Genomic DNA, 23900 nt, shown 5'->3' on the forward strand with positions numbered 1-23900 from the left:
CTTTAAAAACATCCACTCAATGTGCAGCGACAGTCAAAAAAACGAACAGAATGTTGGGAATCATTAAGAAAGGGATAGATCATAAGACAGAAACTATCATATTGCCACTATATAAATCCATGGGACGCCCACATCTTGAATACCGTGTGCCGATGTGGTTGCCCCATCTCAAAAAAGCTATATTGGACTTGGAAAAGGTTCAGAAAAGGGCAACAAAAATGATGAGGGGTATGGAACGTCTGCTGTATGAGGAGAGATTGATAAGGCTGGGACTTTTCAGCTTGGAAAAGAGATGACTAAGGAGGGATATGATTGAGGTCTATAAAATCATGACTGATGTGGAGAAAGTAAATAAGGAAGTGTTATTTACTCCTTCTCATAATACGTGAACCAGGGGTCGCCCAATGAAATTAATAGGCAGCAGGTTTAAAACAAATACAAGGAAGTATTTTTTCACACAACGCACAGTCAACCTGTGGAACTCCTTGCCTGTGGATGTTATGAAGGCCAAGACTATAACAGGGTTCAAAAAAGAACTAGATAAGTTCCTGGAGGATAGGTCCATTAATGGCTATTAGCCAGGATGGGCAGGGATGGTGCCCCTAGCCTCTGTTTGCCAGAAGCTGGGAATGGGCAACAGGGGATGGATCACTTGATGATTCCCCGTTCTGTTCATTCCCTCTGGGGCACCTGGCATTGGCCACTGTCGGCAGACAGGATACTGGGCTGGATGGACCTTTGGTCTGACCCAGTCTGGCCGTTCTTATGTATGTTTGTGCCCTGAATCTTCCTTTACCCAGGTCTGCAGAGCTGGTGAGCACTGTACATTAACCCACCCTGCTCATGGATTCACGGGCTTTGTTGAAGTAGTGTTGATGTTTATAGACAGCCCTAATGAGGGTGCTGTATATGAACACAGCTTCTCGCCCCTGAGCACAAGTGCCAGGTACCCCTTTTCAGAAAATCCTAGCTCCAGGCATGGCATCATAAATGGATTATTCCTTGACCGTACGAATTCACCCACAGTTCCGGCAGAGCACACTGCGTCACGAAAACGCCCTTTGTTCTGGATTTCTTCACTGCTTCGCAACTGGGTTTGAGGTGTGGGTGCCGAGATGATGGGCTGCCTGGAAACACTCTGGACCTGAATAAATACCTTGGGCACTCTGTCAGCAGCACGATGGGCTTCCAGAGACGTTCTGCCCGGTTTGGAGCGTTTTCAGCTCTGCTCCCTGTCTCTGTGAGGCAGAGGGGGCGTGCTGGTCTCTCTGGGGAGCAGGCTTCTCCCCATGCCGGGGTATGATCTTTCTCTGCAAGGCTGATTAACAGAGCCAAAGAAACTTTTGACATGGGGATAGTCTGAAACTACAGGGCGTGATCTAGAACAGATGGAACCCTGAATAAATAGGAACTGGAGCTGAGCAGAAGGGGAGCAAATGTGGAGTAAGATACCAGAGAAAGTGGCATGAGCAGAGAGCAATGAATGAATCCAAGACGCTAAGCTCTTATTTCTGGAGGAAGGGGATCTGGAGACATGGAGATGAAATCAGGTCGGCAGGATTAATTCCCCTCTCACCCCACTCCAGAAAAGGAGGCTGCGCTTTGGCCTATACAGGTTTTTTATATTCCTAAAATCTCTGAAATGGCTTCAGAAGAGGCTGCGTATTATGGCCTGAGAGTGAGACTCTGAACCCAGGTCGTGACAACCAGAATGGGGGCGGAGGGCGGGGTTCTGTTGGCTCTCTTGAAGGCTGGTCTCGTTGTGACTTGGATCTCCAGCTGCTGTTTTACTGGATGTTTCAGGTTAGAAAGTGTCGCTCTGTTGTCGGTTCAGTACCAGCAGTCTTAAGGATCTCTCTCCCTCTCTTTCAGTGCTCCGGCTTTCGACCAATGCCGGTCAGTGGAAGGAGCCTGCCAGCAAGGTGACGCATGCATTAGTCAATATCAGGTAAGGCGTGGGAATGAATAGCAGCGTTGGAGTTCTTGGGAGGTGTTCTGTGTGGCTCTGCCGGTTTGACACTTCCATGTTTGTTGCACAGAGTTTGTTTTGGAGTTTAAATTGCTGCCTTAAGCAAAGGGGGTGGAGGGCTCATGAAAGTTTGAATTAATTTCTATAATAATAATGCTTAGCTCTTCCAGGGGGCTCTGCGCGGTCAAAGCAGGAATGAGGTCATCCTAATTGTACCCCTGGCATGCTGGCAGGGCGATTGTGGGTCAAATGGGCTTTCACTCTTGCTTGATTCCATTGCATTCATGAGACTACAATCGCTGCTTCTGAGTCACCTGCTCGTGGTGTCAGTCTTGCCCACAGAGAATGTCTTTGCAGAGGCTTTAAGCCAGTTCCCAAACCCCTTTCAAAACTGCAAGGAATTAAAAAAAAATAAATGTACAAATGCTTATTTAAAGATGGTTTCAGTTGGACCTGTTGAACTCTCCTGCCCCAGGGCCACAAGTCGGTCACTAGCTGATGGGGCTCGGGAGTAACTGTCCCTATTGCCACGATAGTCCACAGCTGTAGAGGCTTCCATCGTAGCTTCAGGGTTTCTTGCTCTGAAATCTCTAATCCCTGGCCACTGCTGGAGACAGCACGCTGGGCTGGATGGCCCATGGGTCTGACCCAGGCTGGTTGGAAGGTGGAGGGAGGGGAATTTAGTGTTTGACCACCATAAAAAACCTATGTCAGCTACCAAGGCTTGTGCCCAGCAGTACCCCAGTCACTCCTTGGGTGTGGGACCCCTTTCTTCCACCTTTTGGTGTGTTTTTCTCATTGCCGATGGGGTGCTCCGTGGGGCAGGCACTGCACTGTTCTCTGTGCTTGGGAGGCACCAAACACCGTGTGGGCACCACCGTGTAAATAATCAGTGGCATTGGCCATATTTTCCAGAAAGGGAAACTGAGGCCCAAGTCCACACTAAAAGTCAGGAGCAGAGTCAGAACTGGAACTGCCCCGAGGCATGCTGCCTTCCTGGGAAGCAGAACGTAGCTCGGTGGAGCTGTCTCGGTTCTTTGCAATTCCCTCACAACAGACGACAGTGTGTACAAGGCAAACTCTCAGGGCACATTTCAAGGAAAATATGTGTTTTATGTGTCTATAAATCACCTTTGAAGGTTTCCTCTGTAAGCTTCATTTCCTCACATAGAGGTTCCAGAAGACTTATTTTGTTCCCATCTTTATTTTTCATAAACAGATCTAAATGAAAGCTTTGTGGGCAGATAATACTCCCTCAATGAAGCTGCAGAGCAGATAGCATTTAAAGTGTCACAAGTGTCTGTCCTTGGAGTGCTCTGGAAACGCAGAAGCGTCTCTAAACTGGGAAGGGAGTATTCACAGGTGGAAAGGATGTGGCTGCCCAGGTTTCTAGGCTTGCTCTGTAGCGTGTAAACGAGCAGGTTCACTTTCCCTTCTGGGCGCCCCGTCTCCCCAACACTGATTCGTTAAAACTGATCCTCTCAAGCAGCTGAAAAGATAAAAGCAAACAATTGGCAATGTGATTTCCTTCCTACTGCTGCCCTTGCCGGGGGCATCCAACAGCCGGCAGAGCGGGTGGATGGGGGAAACTGGCCCCACGGGTTCCTGTTTTAGCCTTGAGATAGATTTTAGTTGTTGTTGCTCCGTGCAGCATGTTCTTCCACCCTCCCTTTCAGTTCAGATCCCTTCTTTGTCATGAATTGTTGTTCCCTACGGGAGGATGTCAGGGTGCCGGCCTGCCTCAAACACGTAGTTGTCAGGTGTGTGCCTGAGGAGGCACTAATTAGAGCCCCTCTTCCTGGGCTAAGGTTGTTGAGTAGGTCCTGGTAACGCAACTACAGTATCATGTAGAACCCTGGGATTTCTTTAATCCATATTAACCTGGTGGCTGGCCTGGGTGCAGCCCAGACTGCACTTGGGGGAGTTGATCTTCTAGCAGTTGACAGAGGTTGTGTTCATGCTGCTTCAGCTTGAGCAAAGCTCGCGTGGACTTACCTGCCGACCCTGACTGGGGTGGAGTGTTGGGTTCTGTTGTGAAGCTGTTGTGAGGGAAAATTTAGCAGGCCTTAAACTTTAGTCAAGGCCCTGAGTTTGGTCAAGCTTGCTTACAGGCCTTAAACGCGTGGATCGATTTTTCCCACATCATTATGTTCTTCCGTCTCACAAGCAGGGCTTCGAGAGAGACTTTCATTTCAGTGGGTCATGGCCCGGGGTGGGGGGACGGACGGACGGGACACTTTCAAGACTATCGCACGTAAACCATCAACCTGTTTCCCATTTTAGTCTCTGTAATTTTCCCTCGCTGCTCTGTGCTGTCTGCTGGGGACTGCAGTGTCTGCTGGTCACACGTACTGTGTGAAAGGCAAGAGGGGCTGCGTTTCATCCAAGGAAGGCAAGACTTTCAGATTTAGGCAGGCTGTTTATGCAGGTCTCAGCTGGGCAAAATGTGGGCACTCCTGCATTTTGGACTGGCATATCCTGGAAGCTTTAGAAACTGGTTTTTACCCTTAACCCCAACCAATGCCTTGGTACCAGTGGGCCATTGTCTACTGTTGGCATGTCTTGTTCAAAGACTCTCAGCTCCTACCGTCAAGAACACATATCATGAGAGATTCGGGTTGTTCTCTGCATACAAGCAGAGCTGCGTTTTGGTCCTCAATGTGATGGCTAAAGTTAAATTACTCCCAGGATGGGAAGTTGGTGGTTGCCTAGGGATCAGTGATCATGACCTGATTGCTTTCAATAAAGGCAAATGGAGGACAGTCCCAGCCAATGATATACATACTTGGTGCTTCAAAAGGGCTCATTTCCCAAAGATGAGGAAAATTATCAGGGAAATTTGGGAGGAAAAATTTAGACAGAAAAATATGCATGAAAAGTGGGAGTACTTTAACTGATTAGGTGGCCAAAAAGCCACAACTCCACAATCAAGAAAGAGGACAACTTTGGCTAAAAGCCCATCCTTGTTCATTTGGGGGAGTGAAAGCAGAGATTAGAAATAAAAAAGCAATGTCTAGCATGGGGAAAAAGGGGAAATAGATAGCAATCTATATAAATGAAGTCATGAAGTTTAGAAAATTGATAAGGTATGCTAAAGACAGGGGAAAATCTATGGCTGGCAGAGCCAAGGGCAATAAGAAGGAGTTTAAGTATATTAGGAATGAAAGAAATCCAATTGATGGTATAGGCCCATTATCAGATGGAGCTGGTAACATTGTTAATGATGCAGAAAAGGCCGAAATTTTCGAGATATTTCTATTCAGCATTTGAAAAGGAGCAGGATGATGTATTGAAATCACACGAGGATGAGGAAGTATTTTCCAGTCCATTAGTTACTATGGAGAACAGTGGTACTGGAACAGTTTTTATAATGGGGGTGCTGAAATCATGTATTTGGGTTGTTGCTACCACTTCAAGCCAACAGGTGCAGCAGCACCCCTGGTTCCAGTACCTATGATGGAGAATGTTAAACCACATCTGCTAGAGATAAACATTTTGAAATCTGCAGGCCCAGATAACTTTCACCCAAGAGTCCTAAAAGAGTTGGCTGAGGAGATGTATAGCTTGCTGCTGTTAAATTTTAATAAATCTTGGAGTACGGGGGAAATTCCAGAAGACTGGAAGAGCGCTAACGTTGTGCCAATATTCATGAATGGCAAGTGGGATGACTAGGGTAACTATAGACTGGTTAGCCTGGGCAAAGTAATGGAAAAGCGGATCCAGGATTCAATCACAAAAAAATTAAAGGCTAGGAATATAATTATTGCCAATAATGTGGTTTTTTTGGAAAATAGTTCTTGTCAAACAAACCTGATTTCATTCTGAGATAAATTTCATTGATAAAGATAACTGCAGATGTAATATACTTAAACTTTGTAAGAGGTTTGACTTAGCATCACATGACTTTCTGGTTAAAAAATAAGTGCTATGCAATATCAGTGAAGCATACATAAAATGGATTAAGAACTGGCTAAGTGACAGAACTCAAAAAGTAGTTGTAATGGGGAACCATCAATGAATGGGGGAGTTTCTAGTGGGGTCTCTCATAGAATGGAACTAGGCCTGATGCTATTCAACATTCTCGTCAATCTGGAAGTAAACATAAAATCATGGCTGATACAATTTGCAGATGACGCAAACGTTGGCAGAATGGTGAATGCTGATGAGGACAGGGTAGTGAAAAGGGGTTCCCCTCGCCGCAGTTGCGCCTCCTTGTGCCTGGGTCTGGGAATTAGCTCTCCCCCTGTCTGGTGACCCCTTCCATTGGTTGCTCACACTTTGGCTCCTCTCTCTCTCTCTCTCTCTCTCTCTCTCCGTGACTCAGCCCTCTGGCCAAGTCTCTGTATCGTTCCCGCCCTTCCAGGGAAACAAGGTCCCACCGGACAAGCTGTCCAGATGCCTTCTCAGATGGTCTTCGTTCCAGTTCTCCAGGTCCTGTGTCTGTTTCCCAGTGGCTGGTGGGGAACCTGGGCCTGCCTGCTACTCCAGCTTCCAGCCCAGGGTTCTATGACTGCCAACCTAGGTCTGCTCGGTCCCGGTGACTGTTTCCCTGGGCTTCTTCCTACCGCACCTCTCTATCTCCTTGAGTATATCTGGAGTTTGCCACCAGAGCTTCGTCCACTCCCTGTGGCTACTTCACCCCTCTTGGCCTCTTGTCAAGACTCCTTAGGCCAGGTAGGACCCTAGGGTTTACTCACCCCCTGGATCTCCTCCTTGGCCCTGGCTAACTCCCTTTCCTTCTTGGAAGTGACTGCAGATCTCTTCTCTGCAACCTCTTCCTGCTCTGACTTCCTGTTTTATAATCCCGCCCGCCCCCAGCCCTTGGGCTATATCAGTCCCTACTTCCCCTCCACGTGCAGAATATATAGTTAATTGGCTCATGTGATTTGCCCCACACTGGGCACTAAGAGGTTAATAGAGTCCTCGGGCGGCTACGCAGAAGGTAGCCAATCAGAGAAGGCCTGAGGGGAGCAGCCAATAAGAGTTGGGCAGGCCCCTATAAGAAGATCTGCAGGGCAGAGCAGCTTCAGTTACTCCCTGGAGCTCGAGGAGGACCGGCTGCCTTGCAGGCTGAAGGTGGCTATCACCCTGGACAGAGCAGGCAGATCCTGGCGGGCTGCAGGGATCTGCAGGCTGAGGCCCTGAGGCAAGGGCAAAGAGGGTGCTGGGGCTGTGGGGAGAGTAACCCAGGGAAATCGACTGAGGAGGTAGAGGGGATGCAGCAAGCAGCAGCCTTCTACAGGCTCCCCCTCGCCACTGAGGAAGTGGCTAGACAGACTGCAGTCGCCACTGAGAGAAGTGGCTGGCCAGGGATTGCAGAGACATCCCCCGGAAGGGGGGAGCACAGAGTGTGTCACAGCCAGAGGCCGAGGACACCACAGTCCTTGGAGGGACGTGGGTCCAGGAGCAGAAGAGGTGACGGGTGGAGCACCACCAGAGCAGTGCACACTGGCTACCAGAGCTAATTCCCATATCGGCCACAAGGAGGTGTCGGAGTGGTGCGTGAACCCCATTGCAGCTCCTTCTGCCCACGTTAATCTCTCCGTGCTTGTGTGGGGTGGTCATGCGGCGCCGTCTGGATCGCTTGTTAAGCTGGGCCTGTTCAAACAAAACGCTTTTTAATACAGCCAAACCGGAAGTTATCCATTTAGGAAGAAGGAATGCAGGCCAGACCCACAGAAAGGGGGACAGTGTCTTGGAAAGCCGTGACTCTGAAAAGGATCTAGGGGTCAGAGTAGACAGGCAGCCCAGCATGAGCTCCCGGTGAGGTGCTGCGGCCAAAAAGGGCCAGCACGGTCCTTGCAAACATAACCAAGGGAGTAATGAGCAGGGGTAGGGAGGCGGTTTTACCTTTGTACACAGCATTGATGAGGCTGGGAGTGGAATACGGCATCCAGTTCTGGTGTTCACGTTTTAAGAAGCATGTTGGAAAAATTGGAAACAGTGCAGAAAAGAGCCACGAAATGATACGTGGTCTGGAGAAAATGCCCAACACTGAGAGACTTAAGGAGATCAGTCTGTTTAGTGTATCAAAAAGAAGACCGAGAGGTGACTTGATGACAGTGATTTATGGGGAGAAAATATTGGTACTAAAGGGCTCTCAATCTCCCAGAGAAACTCCAAACTAGAACCAATGGCTGGAAGATGAAGCCAAACAAATCAAATTAGAAATTGGGCGCATATTTTTAACTCTGAGGGTGATTAACGCCTGGAACAAGTTCCCCAGGGCAGTGGTGGATTCTCTATGTCTTGATGTCCTCAAATCATGGCTGGCTGTTTTTCTGGAAGATGTTTTAGTCAAACTCAAGTTATTAGTCTCAATGCAGGGATAAATAGGTGAAATTTAATGGCCTCTAATGTACAGGAGGTCGGACTTGATAATCTTATAATCCATTCTGCCCTTAAAGTCTGTGACTCTACAGATGTGGAGGCAGCAGGCCACGGAGGAGCTAACAGAGGAAGAGATTTCTACACTCGCCAGTGCCTGACATTGGTCTGATCTCTGCAGGGTGTTGGAAGAGTCTCTTTGAGTCGGCCTGTCGTCCATCCCAGACCTTGTGCCTGTGACTCATGAGTTTAATGCCAGGGCCCAGTAGTGCACTGTGTGGGGACAGCTGTGAGTGTACAGTGGAATCTTGCCCACATTTGTTGCTCTCCCCTGTGCCACAAAGCTTCTTGCTAACTGAGAGAAAACCAACATTTGGAAGAGGCAGCCTAGCGGCAGGGTCTGGCAGCTCGGGCCTGGCTTAGTAGAGTACATGCTCCATCAGTGGTGGATTACACTGCTGTGCATGGGTTTGTTGGGGTCAGGCACAAGTGGTTGAATTGTGTTGGTTTTCCAATATGTCACAGCTGCATTGATTGGCTGAAATAAGAAACCCCAGTAGCTAGTGGATGGAAAACTGACCTTCACACCTAGGAGGAAATAAGCAACTTTCAAGGCAAGTGATTTTTTTGAGGCTAACAAGCCCCTTTATGTTAACATCTTGCAGGTTGGCATTTAATGAGAATTTTATTACGGCCGAGTTCAAAGGGGACATCCTGAGATTGCTCTCGCAATGAGAGAGGTGGTTGCTGAATCATTGTACTCTTCTAATAGACTTTCTCCTAATCAGTAATTTTCTCAAGGTGAATAAATAGATTAACCCAATGATTAATAGATTGAACTGCCCCATTATCTGTAATGCAGTCACATCATCATGGTTTTTAAAGTCATTTTATTTTTCACTGAAACAGTTTTAAAATGGGGAATGTCGGCAGCAGGTAGCGAGGTGTGGTAGATCTTTTGATTCATGTCTTAAGTGATTGTATTTGTGCTGGTAGAACCCATCTCCGCTTGGGCATTCTGACGCTAGCCAGTCTCATTCCATGGTAGCTGCCCTTGGTGGTACTTTTCCTTTGTGCGGAAGGCACCGCGGGTTCTGCGGCTGCTGTCTGAGCCCTCACAGGCAGCGGAGTATGCAGAGCATCACTTGGGCATACCGAAGGGATATGTTGGCCGTCAATCTGTGTGAGCAGCCAGACTGTGTGAGAATAGCTTAATTTAAGTTTGAGACTGTGATGCTGTTTGCATTAGTATAGCCCTATCTCCCAGCTCTCAAACGACAGCCCCTGGCCGTCTTTCGGGTGCTCCACAGAATGAACTCAAGAGCCGGGGACTGGAGCGCTGGGAGAGGCAGCGGGCAATCAGAGTTCTCTTCTCTTCTCTCTGGGGGAATATGGAGTTTACACACTTTTAGTTACAAAACTATTAAAATAATTAAAGAACAATGTAATTGTTAAGTTGGTCTGTGAGTGACTGCCAAAACCACATTGTAATGGCACTTCTCGTGTTCGCCTCCAGTGTAATCATAGCCTAAACCCAGTTCAAAACGAGGGTACGTCTGCACCCCCTTAGTACCTACCTTACCACTGCCTGGCCTGCAATGCCGAAAAGGTCAGCGTACCCACTTCTTCTTTCATCACTCCACCACCGGAGGAGGGGCCGTAGGATTCCTTAGAAAGCTGCAGCCTGTCTGGGGCACAGCTGTGGTACGTGCCATACAGCGAGGAGTCAGTAGCTCAGAGTGGGGCGAGACCTGCTCATGCTCTAGGAGTCTTGTAATGAATGGCTGTCGGGTTTTCACAGGCGCCAGGCCGTGGGAGTCCTGGGGAGACGTTGTGCTTCTCTGCGGATCACAGGGAGCTTCACTCAGCTCGAGAGTGCAAGGAGGGGTCCGTGGTGAGCAGCAGACGAGTAAAGACGGAGGACAAGCTTTGGACTGATTTGATGGGAATTCGAATAGCCAAGGGAAGTGTAAGATAAATAGAAATTTACCCTAGTGCTACCTTCAAGCACTAACTGAGCATTTGAAGAGGCAGAGGGAGCTTGCTTGGCTGAAACCGCGTTAGGGGATCAAGCGACCAAAGAGGCTGGCTGTACACAGTGTGGGACCGGCTAGTGCCTCTCAGATACTCTTCCCTTCCGTTGTGATCGGCAGGGACCCACGGTGGTGGGCGAACGTAGCCAGGCCTAGGTGGAAGGACAGTTAGATGTTCACCTGCACACTATGCAGCCAGGCCTCTGGCTGGCAGTGGGAGTAGCTGCGTGGGCTCTGCTCTGACATTCAGGCGGGCTTGGTTTGCTCTCTAGGTCTATTGGTATTGATTGGTATGCCCAATTGTAAATGCTGGCTAGTGACAGAATAATGAGTCAATTAAACTGCTCACTGAGGTATGTTTTAACAGTAATGACCTTTGGCATGCTGCCACTGCTAATCAAACCGGGCTGATCTTGTGTTACAAGATAGCAAAAGGCCTTTAACTAACTAAAACAATTACTCCTGGTGCCATTGGTAGTTTGCTTTCAAATTCTCACCCTGTTATTGCCACGGTTACAGCTGGGATAGTTACAGAAATGCAGTCTCATAAGAGTGCTCCCAGGAGTGAGCTAGCAAATGTCTTTTCTCCAATAGATGCTGCCCTGTGTCATGCAGACTCCTGTTAGCAAGACACCAGGCTGGAGGAGAGGAAAGAATTTTCCAAGCTCTTCGGAATAGAGCTTTTTTAATTTTGTTGTGTTAAAATCCCTTTGCACCTACTTTAATTAAGCTTCATGACTCCCGCGAGAGGGAGCTAAGTGTAATAATCCTTCTTTTCCAGATGGGTACCATGAGGTGCAGAGATAGTGACGCACTCAAGTGAGGGCATATTCTAGGAGTAGAACCCAGGAGTCCTGGACTCTTGGTCTACTCTACGCATTAAGCCGCTGTTTGAGTTGGGTTGGAAGATCTCTTCTTGTGTATCATATCTTCTGCAGTTTTTGTTGCGATGGACTTTGGCATGGAAAAGCGGAGCTTAGACGCTGTGGTGACTGTGGCAAGAGAGGATCTTGGTTCCTCTGAGTTTATCTGCTCTTCCTGCTCATTCTCCACCTGACCTCACGGGTCCCTATTAGTGAAATCTTGGAGCCCTCTGCAGCAGCTAATTCTGACGTAAACAGGATTCTGGCTTTAGCTGGGGATGGAGCAGTAGGAGTATATGGAATCAGAGGAGCAAAGACCCTGTTTTTCCATGCCAGCATGGCTAGTAATTTAAAATGGGAGGATGGGGGGAAAAGCAGCAAGTATCAAGCATCACTGACTACACATGGGCTCTTCCAGTTTGCCATGGAGTCCCCACCTGTTCTTTCGCGACTTTTTCACTAGTTTCTTGTCGTTTGTCCCTTCTCCTTGTGTATAACTCTGCCACAGAGGCAGCTGAAAATCACATCTGTTCGTAATAGTTGTGTTGGTTTCCATTTGTTGCTCTATAATTAGTTGACTCACCTTGATTGGTTTCTCTTAGGGAGCATGAGCCAGTGTCATTCTGCCTTGGTTTTCCTTCACCCTTCCTCATTCATGCAGCAGCTTAAGTCAAATGCTGTCACTAATGGCATTGGCCCAGTTCCAGGAATAGGGCTTGTTGGGTGGCATTCTGGGTCCGGTTCCACCCGCACAGAAAGGACAGTGCAGCTCCCATCATGTGCAGATCAGGTAGGAAGCCATCCAGTTTCACCAAGGGACATTTCCCCTCTTCCAGCCACTTGAACTGTGCTGGCATAGCTGTCGGCCAGGGTGTGCCTTTGACGATTCCACTCTGCCGGCAGAAACCCTAGTGTAAATGCAGTTACATTGGCACAAGAGTTCTTTGGATGTACAGCTTACCTCGCTTGGGGAACTGGTGTATCAATTATACAGGTAAAAGGACTCTCTTGCTGATGTAACCTGCATCCACACTCGGGGGGTTAGTGGTGTCACTGTACCAGCTGAGCAGCGTAGACCAGGCCGCACTCCCTCCGCCCGGGCGCTGTCCCAGGTGGCCTCTGAGGGAGCATGGCAGCGTAGGAGGCTGGCTGCCATGGGTGCACCAAGGCTGTTGGCTCTGGTTTTCTGGCAGCCCGAGGCACTTGCCAGCCCCAGTGCTGCTGTTCTGCTTTTAATGGCTTTGTTGCTCTTTTGGGTTAATTCTTTTAGGGGGGTTTGCCTCTTGGACAAATGGAGGTTTGTGGAGCTAGCCGAGGTGCTGACTGAGCCGGCTCGTGCTGCAGGGGAGCACGCCCCGGCAATGCGGCTGTGACTCCCCCTTTTACAGGGAGAACGCAGCCTGCAGGGGTGCAAACACCCGTTGGTTCACTTGGCAATCCTGCTGCCCCGGTTACCCTCCCTCTCATCTCCCCGTGGCCTCAGTAAGCCGACTCCTGGGCATGTAGGCCCACTTAAAGGTGGGGAGGAGCACTTTGCTCCCGGGTCACTGCCTGCTTCAGCCAGGCTTTCTGGGTTTCTCGTCATTGCCTGTAATTGGAGGAGCCCCTTCCCTTCTCCCCACTCAGAAAGGCAACATGGCAGGGCCGGGGAGGGTGATTTCCAAGCAGACCCCTCCCTGCACTCTGGGAGCCTACTGCCTGCCCTCTTCAGGTGAGGGCCCGTTCTGCTGGGAGAGCAGGGCCCCTCTGCTGCAGAACTTCACCAGTCAGCTGCTTGGGAATCTCTTCCCATAGTCGGCAAACACGCCAGCCTGGCTGTGTGGGCCTTAGCAGACAAGTATTCACCTACCGAGCTGTTTACCTTCCAGTGAACCTTTCTGTCCTGCGGGCCCCTTGCCTGGGCCCCTTCCTCCGGGCCCCCCTGCCTGGTCCCCTTCCTCCTTAAGGTGGTAACAGTTTGTGAGGCTTGGGCAGAATCTGCTTAGCTCATGTTCTTTGCATCCCCGCCCTGTTGCTTGAGGCCCTGCTGTGCGGATCCCATCTGCTGTGCACCAGGGCAGCAGGGCTGGAAAGAGGGCAGTCCTGACCGGCGATTCCTTCCTGTGCACTGGCTCCAGTGGTGCAGACACCTGCCCTGCAATTGTGTTGGTTAAGCCGCTCATTACCTGTACACAGGCAATGAGCCTGGCGCAAACCTTCAGACGTGGAAGTCACTGGGAGCAGCTTCTGTGGGCAGAGAGGGTGGAGGAGGGGAAGGTATTTCTCAGTGCGACTGGGGTGACCGCCTGATTGCACGGGAGTGCAGCTGACCCATCTGGCCTGCAGAAATGTATTAGCAGGGGAGAGCTCCGTCTCTCGCTTTGCTGGCTCAATGCTGCCTCTGTCGAGAAACACAAAAATTGCACATTAGCAGTGGCTGGGTTTTTGGGCAGTAGTGGTGAATAGTTCCAAGCCACTGGATGCTTTCCTTCTAGCTTCAGACGGGTTTGTAGAAAATCACCTTTTGGACCTAAACTGCTTGACTAGACTGCATTTCCACTGTGTGCCAATCATGGGTGTTGTCTGTGATAGCGTGCCACCCATTTGTCTCTGTTTCATGTTCCTCTGGTTGGAACGGGAACATGCTAATGCAGGCCTGCACAACTCGTAAAGCGGCGAGGGCCATATTACTCCAAAGAAAATAGCTGAGGGCCGAAACCCCCCGGCCGTACTGAAACGCCCCCCCCCCCCCCCCCCGCGCCACCCAGCCCCGCCGAACCCCATCTCCCCCCCCCCCCAGCGCCGCCCAGCCCCCGTGTAAGCAAGCAGGACTCACCCCGGCGGCGCCTCCTGCTGGTCTTCTCGGGAATTAGCTCATCCAGCCGTTGGAGGGTCCGGGGGCATTAGCTGCCTTCCCCGCGGAGCCTCTGGCCCCCCGGCCCGCTGGAGCGCAGCCGAGCGGGAGAGGTGCGGGGCTCCCCGGCAGCGGCGGGGAAGTTTATCGGTTTGGGGGACCCTGACCGGCTCCTCGCCCCTGTACGCCGGCCGCCCCGCCTGGGACAAGTCTCGCCCCGGCAGCCCCTCTCCGCCGCGTGTCTCTGATGGGTGGCCCACACCCCCGGGCCGCGCCGCCCACCCGGGCCCTGCCCGCTCCGCGCTGCCCCCGGACACACCGTGCTGCCCCGTGGGCTGCAGGGCTGGAGCAGCCGCCGCGCTGCACTGCAGCGCTCCCGGCCCCGGCCGGCCATGGCCCGTGTGCCCAGGCTGCTGCACAGGGGCATCTCCTCCCCAGGCCCGGCTCGGGATCCAATGGGGCAGTGAGGGGGCGGGGCGGGGCTGGGGGCAGGGATTTGGGGAGAGATCCAATGGGGGAAGGAGGAGGCGGAGTGGGGCGGGGGGGGGGGGGTGAGAGCCCCTCCGGGCTCCGCCTGTGCGCCGCAGCAGAGGGCAAAATTGTTTGTTTGTCCAGTGTCCCGACCGAACATCGTTCAGGACGCGGGACAAACAAGCAAATATCAGGACAGTCCCGATAAAATCGGGACGTCTGGTCATCCTAGCGCCGCGTCCAGGAGCAGCCCTGGACAGCGCTGCAGCTGCGCTGCTCCAGAGAGGCCTGAGCTCCTCCTGCTCAGAGCCGTGTGGTAAGAGGGCGGGGCTGCGAGCTGTAGCCGAGCAGCGGGAGCTCACGTCCCGCTGGAGCCAGGCCGCTGCAGCGCTGTCCAGGGCCGCTCCTGGACGCGGCGCGCTGAGGCTCTGGGAGACGGGGGAGGCGGGGGTTAGCAGCATGGTAAGGCTCTCTGAGCTGGGCATCCCCCCCCAGCCCTGACCCCCAGCTCCGAGCACAGCCCCTGTGAGCTGAGCAGCCCCCGACCCCATCCCCCAGCAGCCCTGACCCCCAGCTCCGAGCACAGCCCCTCTGAGCCGGACACCCCCTGACCCCAGCCCCCCCCCCAGCCCTGACCCCTAGCTCCGAGCCCAGCCCCTCTGAGCTAAGCACCCCCCGACCCCATCCCCCAGCAGCCCTGACCCCCAGCTCCGAGCACAGCCCCTCTGAGCCGGACACCCCCTGAACCCAGCCCCCCCCGGCCCTGACCCCTAGCTCCGAGCCCAGCCCCTCTGAGCTAAGCACCCCCCGACCCCATCCCCCAGCAGCCCTGACCCCCAGCTCCGAGCACAGCCCCTCTGAGCCAGACACCCCCCCCCGACCCCATCCCCCCGCAGCCCTGACCCCTAGCTCTGAGCCCATCCCCTCTGAGCTGGACATCCCCCTGACCCGGACATCCCCCTGACCCCAGCCCCCGTGAGCTGCGGCTAGAGCCCAGGCCGGATGCCTCCCCCCTCGCTCGGACTTACCAGGTCTGCCTCGTGCCCAGCCAGCGCTTCCCGCCTCAGCAGCCCTGGAAGTGACGCTGGACGCCAAGCAGGAGGCGCGGGAGATGGCGACGCGTGTGCGGGGGAGGGGGCCGACCTCACAGCCCGCGGTGGGGGGCAGTTTCCGAGTTCACCCCCTGCCCGGGGGGCCCGACCTCACAGCCCCGCGCGCCGCGCTCTGACTGCCCTGACAGTCAGAAGCGCGGCTGCTGGGTTCGCCCCCTGCCGGCGGGGGGGGGGGGGGGGGGGCGACCTCAGCCCCGCGCACCGCGCTCTGACTGCCCTGACAGTCAGAAGCGCGGGGCAGGGGGCGAACCCCCCCTGCCGGCGGGGGGGGGGGGGCGACCTCAGCCCCGCGCGCCGCGCTCTGACTGCCCTGACAGTCAGAAGCGCGGGGCAGGGGGCGAACCCGGCAGCCGCGCTTCTGACTGTCAGGGCAGTCAGAGCGCGGCGCGCAGGGCTGAGGTCGCCCCCCCCCCCCCCCCCCCCGCGCGCCGCGCTCTGACTGCCCTGACAGTCAGAAGCGCGTCTGCCGGGTTCGCCCCCTGCCGGCGGGGGGGGGCGACCTCAGCCCCGCGCGCCGCGCTCTGACTGCCCTGACAGTCAGAAGCGCGGCTGCCGGGTTCGCCCCCTGCCCCGCGCTTCTGACTGTCAGGGCAGTCAGAGCGCGGCGCGCGGGGCTGAGGTCGCCCCCCCCCCCCCCGCAGGGGGCGAACCCGGCAGCCGCGCTTCTGACTGTCAGGGCAGTCAGAGCGCGGCGCGCGGGGCTGTGAGGTCGGGCCCCCCGGGCAGGGGGTGAACCCGGAAACCGCCCCCCACCGCTTGCCCGCGGGCCGCACAGTGGGCCCACGCGGGCCGCGTGTTGTGCAGGCCTGTGCTAATGGCCTCTTTGGTTTAAGTTTGCTGCTAATGGCCCAGTAATACACCAGCAGGGGATGCCTTAATGGGCATGCTGATGGCCTCTTTAAAGCCGCTCCATCTGCCCAGTCTGAGGTGACTTCTGGATCTTCCCTGGCCGTTATTACTGGTTAGGTGTGAAGGCAAGAGAGTCAGAGGAACGCTTGATATGTAACCAGTAATAAAAGATTTCTCTCTTCCAAAGCCAGGATGTGTTTTCACCAACATGTTTCCCACAACTTAAGGTGGTTGTTCAATGTCAAAGACAACCGAAAACACAAGGCTTTGGTTTTCTTTTTTAGGCTCTCTTGTTTTTACCAGCAGGGTCCTAGTAACTAGTTCTGTGGGATTGTGGATGGCCTCGGTCCAGTTCCTAATTGACAAGTGTCACCCTCATTCTTGACCCCTTTGTTGGTAGTCACAGCCTAGCAGAGAAGCCAGGAATGGACCCTGTGACTGGCCTACTTGGCCCCTGGTGTTGGTCCTACCGGGTCAGGGTTGAAGGAAGCTTGTGCAGATTCAGCCTATGCTGCGCCTTTTTTGAGAATAAAGACAGCGTTCCTGTCTCCACTGGTACCAATCTAGCAGTAAAAATTCACTTAAATGAAGGAAAATCATTGAGCTGTTTTCTTCCTAACCCAGACAATGTAAATCGAGTTGTGAGCTGGTGATGTTTTAAAGAACACCTTCCTGACCTGAAAACCAGTGCAGTGATGCTCCAGCTCTGACGCCCGGTTCGAGGAAATCTGTTGCTCTCTGAAGAACAGCAGCCACCTGGATTATTCGGCAGTTTGATTTTTCACTAGAAATGGAAACGTTCTCTTCTCTTCATTTTTCCTTTAGGACTAAATTGACAAAGTACCACCTCATTAAGCACATCTGCTCATTAAGATAATGAAGTGCCTACCTTAGTCGTGTACTGAAAGCAATGATAATAGATCATTAGCATGACTCCAAAAGCTGCAATCAATTTGAGGATTACACCAAAAATGTGGCAAACAGTCCCCAGGAAGGCACAGAAAGCTAAAATAAGACTTTTGTTTTATTAAAAGAAAACAGACCCTGTTGGTGGAAATGCATCCTAGCTTTCAAGGTTTAAGCTGTTTTGTTTTCAGGAGCTCTCTGTGATGTGCATGGAGCAGACTGTGTCACACCGGTAGAATTGGTGTTAGGATCACAGCAGCCAGTGAGCGCCTGATGGCACAGCCGGAGATGCTTAGAAACCAGAACACTGGCGATTGGAAAAAGGGGAACTCCAATTAATTGTTTTCTCTCTACACATTTAAAAAAGTCTCTTGGGTTTTGGCATCTTTGCATCTAATTTAGAATATTGCAGGGCTTGAATTGGGCTGAATTATAGTGTCTCAGAGAGCCCATACCCATTTTCTGGGAGGCTACCATCTTGTGCTCCAGGATGTGAGTGTGAGATTTCAAACAATCACTCTTACCCTTGGAGCTGGAAAGATCATTGTCAGGCTGCGAATGGGGTGAAAACTGATGCAGATCTGTCTGCGTGAGTTTGCACACATTCAGAAGCAGTAGCTTTGAGGTCTGACTTGCCCCATTCATCTCAATGCAGGGTTAATACTGAAGGCTCTGCCGTTTGAAATGTCAATTAGCTATTTCGTTGCTCAGAGGGAAGGACGATGATGGTCTTACCAAGAACTGCACAGTCCGTTGTGTGTGCCATCTCATGCTGATGTGAGGCATGTGGGGCAGAGCTTGAGAATCCCATATGACTCCAGTAGTGCAGTCCTTGCTACTTTTCAGCAGGGATCCTGAGAAGAGGCTCTTCCTTATGCTGGCCAGGTCTGGAGAGGGGATCACAGCAGCAAACTCCCGTTCTGTAGGAGAATAAAAACATTCTTGCAAATGTCTTTTCTTCGTGGGGTGGGCTGTGGGGAGGGCTCTGCAGGGCACCGGTGACATTGCTGGTGGAGCCTGAGCCCCGAAGCTACGTCTTGTTGTGTTAGGGATTCATTAGGCCATTGCTGTGTGCGTTAATTACAACGCCGTTTTTCTCCTCCGTAGCTGGATTATGAAGAGTTGCTTGGGTCTGTTTGGAAGGGTTGGGGTGTCATGCAGACTTGGTGGCCAAAGAAAGGATGAGTTCGGCTGTCTGGACCATTGACTTTCAAGGATGGTTTTGGTTACAGTAACAAGAACTGCTGCCCCTCGGGGCAGGAAATGTAGCTGGTGGTGTGTGCTGTGAGGGGCAATAAAAGCCCTTTATTCCAAAGAGACGAGTACAAATGATGGTGCCCAGATATCGGGGGGGGGGGGGGGGCGCGGAACCTTCAATTGGATCTTTCTTCCTGAAGGTTGTGTGTTGTACAAATTAATGGAAAGCTTTCTCTGCTGACATGAGGGTGTGAACACGCTACACTTTATTTTATAGACCATTCTTTACGCAGGGTCTCCAAAGGCTTATCGAGCTTATCAAACAGGGGCACGTGCGTGTATTCAAAAGACCCATTGCTTTTATTTAGACTTTTTCCTCTGGTGAATTATTTAATATCCTGCTTATAATTTTGTGGCATAATTGATTTGCTTTGGAGTTAAAACTCTGCATTAACTTTTTATGGACATTTGAGATAAGCACACGCTCCCTCCTAGTTCCAGCCGCCAATGGTCTGCCATATGTTTCCAGGTTCTTCAGGCGTTAGCATTTGAAAGCCCTTGCTGCTTTGAGGTCAGCCGCTGTGTGACATGTAGCGTCTCGGTGGTGGAGCGGAGACAGGCTGTGGAATTTGCAGTGGCTAATACCCGTTCTTCCATGTCCCGTGGCTTCTACAGTTCAATACAAACATTTTCTCACGTGGGGGGGCAGCGGTAGCCCCCCCCCCATCCTGGGGCTGCTCATTGGGCCAGGAACAAGGTCGCTTGCTTCACTTTAACTCTGCACTCAGTGGGTGAAGGTTTGTCGTGTCAGGAGCGATGTAGCCACTGGCTGCCTTGTGCTACATGCTAGCTTTGGGCTGCCTGCCAGAGGTGCTGAGCGCAGCAACACCTGGTCCCATCACCGGCGGCTGCGGGCACGGACCCTCTCTGAAGTCGAGGCCCTTTTGTGTATTGAGAATGAAAGACCAAATCCGGTGGGAAAACGGGTTAGAAGAGAGAACGCTGAGAATTTAGTTTTGCAATTGCCTAATATGCACTCGTCAGGAAGTTGTGTCCTGTTGCTGAGACACACCTCTGTAGCTCAGTCATTTGTGAGCGGAAGCCCTCCGAAGCGGGCCCATGCCGAGGGAGACAGACAGCTCCCTGTCACACGCCGCCTGTAATGTTCTAGTCCCCTGCCCTTTTTCTGTTTTTTCTTTCTTGTAGGTTTTTCAAACTTGGATTAGGGTCTGGCCCAGGGTGATCCTTTGTGATACATACAATGCTCAGAACACACTTGACCCAACAGAGAGATGCCTCCTGCCTGAACAGAACCTGTTTATCACCTTCTGGCGGCCTGTCTTAACTCACGTGCCTTAAGAACGAACGTAGTTTTCAGGATACCCATATAAATCCTTAAATATTATCCAGACATATATTTGGCAATGATTATGACGACCAGTAAGCTTCTGGCTTATATGCCACCCTTACTATGCATATACCTGGCCAGAAGGATGCCTGTAACCCTTATGCATGCCCTCTGTCCGTTGGCACGAAGGGGGTCCCTCGGTGTCACTCCTCTACAGATGTTTCTTGCTGTGAGTGTTTTAGTGCAGATTTTGATTAGTTTTGCATTTAGAAATTCTCTGCTGAGCCTTCATATACAGTATGTGACATTGTAGCAAAGGGGGATTTTGTTGCCGCTAGTTTCATGTAGGTCTTGTTCTAACTGGTGTCTGTATGGAGCAGTAATAGATGAACCTGATCTGGAACATGGTCCGTGGATTTTTTTACCGCACTATACACCAAAGAATATTTATTTAGCTTTGGGTTGGCAAGAGGCTACTTTAAATTCATGGCTTTCCTCTAGGCTGAACATGGCAGAAAGGTTAGGGATAGATGAAGACCAAAGCAGCTCAGATACGTCTCATCCCCTCATCGTTCTGTTGTCAGCAGCGCGGCTCTGCAGATCTGTCATTTGAATCAATTCCCAGCAACAGTAGAGCCAGGGAGGAGCTGGCAGAAGCTGTGTGTCTAGCAATCTTGTTTCACATCTGGCCCACGGTCTTTGATGAATTCAGTGAACTTTGCTCAGTTTCATCCAGTTAAACAAAACTTCCCCACGTGGTGTTTGACAAAGTTTAGCAGTCCTTGCTCGGACTGAGTTTGCATAGCAATTGACTTGCTCTCTTGGCCCTTGGCATGTCTAGTCGTATTTTTTAATGTGGTTGGCAGGGTTGCCAGCGGAAGCAGCCTGCGGCCCAAGGACAGTTAGAGGACTTGAGCTTTCAGTGCTTCCAGTCAGTTAATCTTCATGAGCCAAACTAGTCACTCAAGGAGAAGAACAAAAACATTTTTTGCGCAGTGAGGACAAGGAAACAATCAACAGAAAATCTTCCCCTTTGGGGAAAGAGCATAAGGTGCAGTTTGAACTGATTTGATACAGGAGTATTGAGAGAGCCAGCGAGCCGCTGGGAGAACCGTCTCGCCTAAAGTTCTTAGCAGACATGCCAGGGTTTCCAAAGGAGCTAAGCCATCCCCTCAGAAGGGTTGGTGGTGCCCCCCCATCCCAAAACACTGGTCACCCTCATTAGAAAATGATCCAAGTAGGCTGCTAAACACTGGGGGGGAGGGGTTCTAAAGCATGAGGTGTGTGAATGCATCTTGTTTGGGTCTTTGGGTGTTGTCCTTACGGTGTCAGTAATGGGATGATTGTGGTGGTAGTCGGGGTACTGGGGTTCCCGTTCTGATGTTTAACGTGAACGCCTGATGCCACTCCCTTTGGTCAGTCGAAAATCACTTTTCAGCTTCAACAGGGCAATAAATGTGTCCTGTAAAATTCAGGGGCCGGCCAACAAATTGCCAGTTGGAATCCATACAGCTGATGAATGTGATCTCCTTAAAGGGAAATCTATTCATTTGACTTAGTGCTTCCACGATTAATAGCTTGCCAGATTAAATTGCTCCATAAAAGTGCACACTACTTTATTTGATCTCCTCCCGGTGTGATTAGCTCGGCCATACTGTATGTTAATTACATTGACATTTTTCTCTTCTTTAGTTTAATTATTTTATAAACGTTTAGCTCAGCATGCTTTCTCTTAGCATGGGTAAAAGCCATTATGTTTTGCTTTTTTGGCCACTGCCTTCTGCCTTTTTCTCCAGAAAGATCCTGGATTGCTTTATAAAGGTAGCAACCTGCTACAGAGAAGACACTTGGGGACCTCTTCTTCTGCCACTGAAACAGAGCAGCTGTATTAACAGCGCGCAGCTGCACTACGCAGTCACTTAGAATAAGAAATGAAGAGCACGTGTTTCCAAGTGACGCTCTTGGTGCAAACACCCAAACAGGAGTTTGTCCAGGAGGCTGAGACTAGCCCACCTCCTTTTGCAGAAAGTGCTGTAGAATCTTTATTGACCCCAGAAGGTCGGGTCCTGTGTTTTGTGTCTGCACCTGAAAGACAGCAGCTGAGCATTCCCAGCTAGGCTGGAGTGTCGGCTCGGGGCTGATTTAGGCCTCATTCTTGGAGGACTCCTACTCAAATACTGACCCGGTTAAAGCCTGCTTTTCTTACGGGGTCTGGCCGAATCACAACACAAAGTGTGAATGGCAGCACCACCTATGCAAACGGCCTAAGATATTAAGGGAAGTCAACACTAGTCAACTTGACGTAGATTCCAGGTAAAGCCATTTGGGGTGTGTGTGTGTGTGTGTGTGTACACGCACGTTATATGTATAAAAATTGCCTCAGACTCCTGAAGTAGCGGTTCATTCTCCTTTCCTTGCAAAGATATCAGAGTTTTATTGTACAGTACAAACCTGATTACTTGCGCACACACAAAAAAACCACCCTAGGTTGATGCAATATTAAGCTTGGGAATTTCAGTGCTCACAAGTTAATGTTCTCGCAATAACATTAATAAGGCCTCATTTCACAGTGGTAAACTGGTTACCGCTTACGCTCACTAGATAGAGGATTTACAATGTGGCCAAGTTAATACGGGAATCTGTGTTTTTATTCTCTGACTTCTCTTGATCTAAGGCTGATCCCCTTATTATCTGTCTGCCCTTTATCTAGTTTTTTTCCAGATAGGTCAGTGTGTTGCCTTCCCATAGAATTTATCCCAGAAGGTTGACGCAGGCTTTCATGTTAATGAACCTATTGTTTTACTGACCAGGTCTCCAGAGCCCAGGATGTTAAATGAGTGCCTAAGTTTTACCTCTGTTCATAGGTTTTCAGGAGCAGTCTAAGTAGCTGTTTGCTTCGAAGGCTGTAAGAAGGACAAGGTGCATTCAAGACCTCCATTGCCTGCTGGGTAAAGGATTGCATCTTATCTGTTTGCAATCACAGCCATAGGCCACATATATCTGGTCAGATATACCATTCCTGTTCCAATATTTCAACCCCAAGAGCTTGGAGGGTTTGAGGTATCTACCTTCTCTGAACATTGTATATAATAGGGAAGAAAGGGGAAATAGATAGTTATAAATATAAATCAGAAGCTAGGAATTGTAGAAAATTTATAAGGGAAGCAAAGGGACAGAGAGACATCTATGGTCAGCAGAGATAAGAACAGTAAAATCTCCTCCTTAAAGTATATTAGGAATAAAAGAATCCTAAGAATAGTATTGTGCAAACAACTGCAACAGTGGCAAAGCTAAAGCCAATTTGGAGGAACAAGAACATCTCCCTGGAATCCAAATTGAAACTGCTGTATGCACTGGTCGTCTCCATTTTTTTGTATGGTGCAAGACATGGACCCTTATGGCAGAACTTGAATGGAAAATACAGGTGGTAGAGATGAGATGCTTCCGTAAAATCCTCGGCATCTCCTACTTCGACCACGTCACTAATGAAGAGGTCCGCAACCTCATCGCCCAATGCGCTGGGTCATATGAAGATCTCCTGACAACCATGAAGAAGTGCAAGCTGAGGTGGTACGGCCATGTAACAAGATCTGGCCTATCCAAGCTCATCTCTAAGGGACAGTACAGGGGAAGAGGAGAAGAGGTAGACAGAAGAAGAGATGGATTGACAACATAAGAGTGGGCAGGAATGGACTTGGCGGAGACTCAAGCACTGACACACAATTGTCAAGGTGGAGACAATTGGTTGATTGCTCATCAGTGATGGTACCCCAGTGACCAGTGTGGTTATAGGAGTGGTGATGATGATGATGATGAAGAATAGTATTAGTCCATTACTAGATGGAAATAATAGAATTATCAATGATGATGCAGAAAAGGCAAAAGTGTTCACTAAATATTTCTGTTCTGTATTTGGGGAAAAGCCAGATAAGGCAGTCATGTCATATACGAAAATGAGGAAACGCGTTGCATTCCAGTAATAACTCAGGAGA

At 50.8% G+C, this 23900-nt stretch overlaps 1 protein-coding gene across 1 annotated transcript in view; it reads left to right on the forward strand.

Moving 5' to 3' along the window:
- ARMH3 (armadillo like helical domain containing 3) overlaps positions 1–23900 on the forward strand; it is a 171885-nt gene that overhangs the window by 92637 nt on the left and 55348 nt on the right. Inside the window, exon 23 of the mRNA XM_065408100.1 lies at positions 1873–1948. Within this exon, the coding sequence (XP_065264172.1) occupies positions 1873–1948 (76 nt within the window). The remainder of the gene's footprint in view (positions 1–1872; positions 1949–23900) is intronic.

This window comes from Emys orbicularis, chromosome 7 (assembly GCF_028017835.1).
Source record: "Emys orbicularis isolate rEmyOrb1 chromosome 7, rEmyOrb1.hap1, whole genome shotgun sequence".
Lineage (NCBI taxonomy): Eukaryota > Metazoa > Chordata > Testudines > Emydidae > Emys > Emys orbicularis.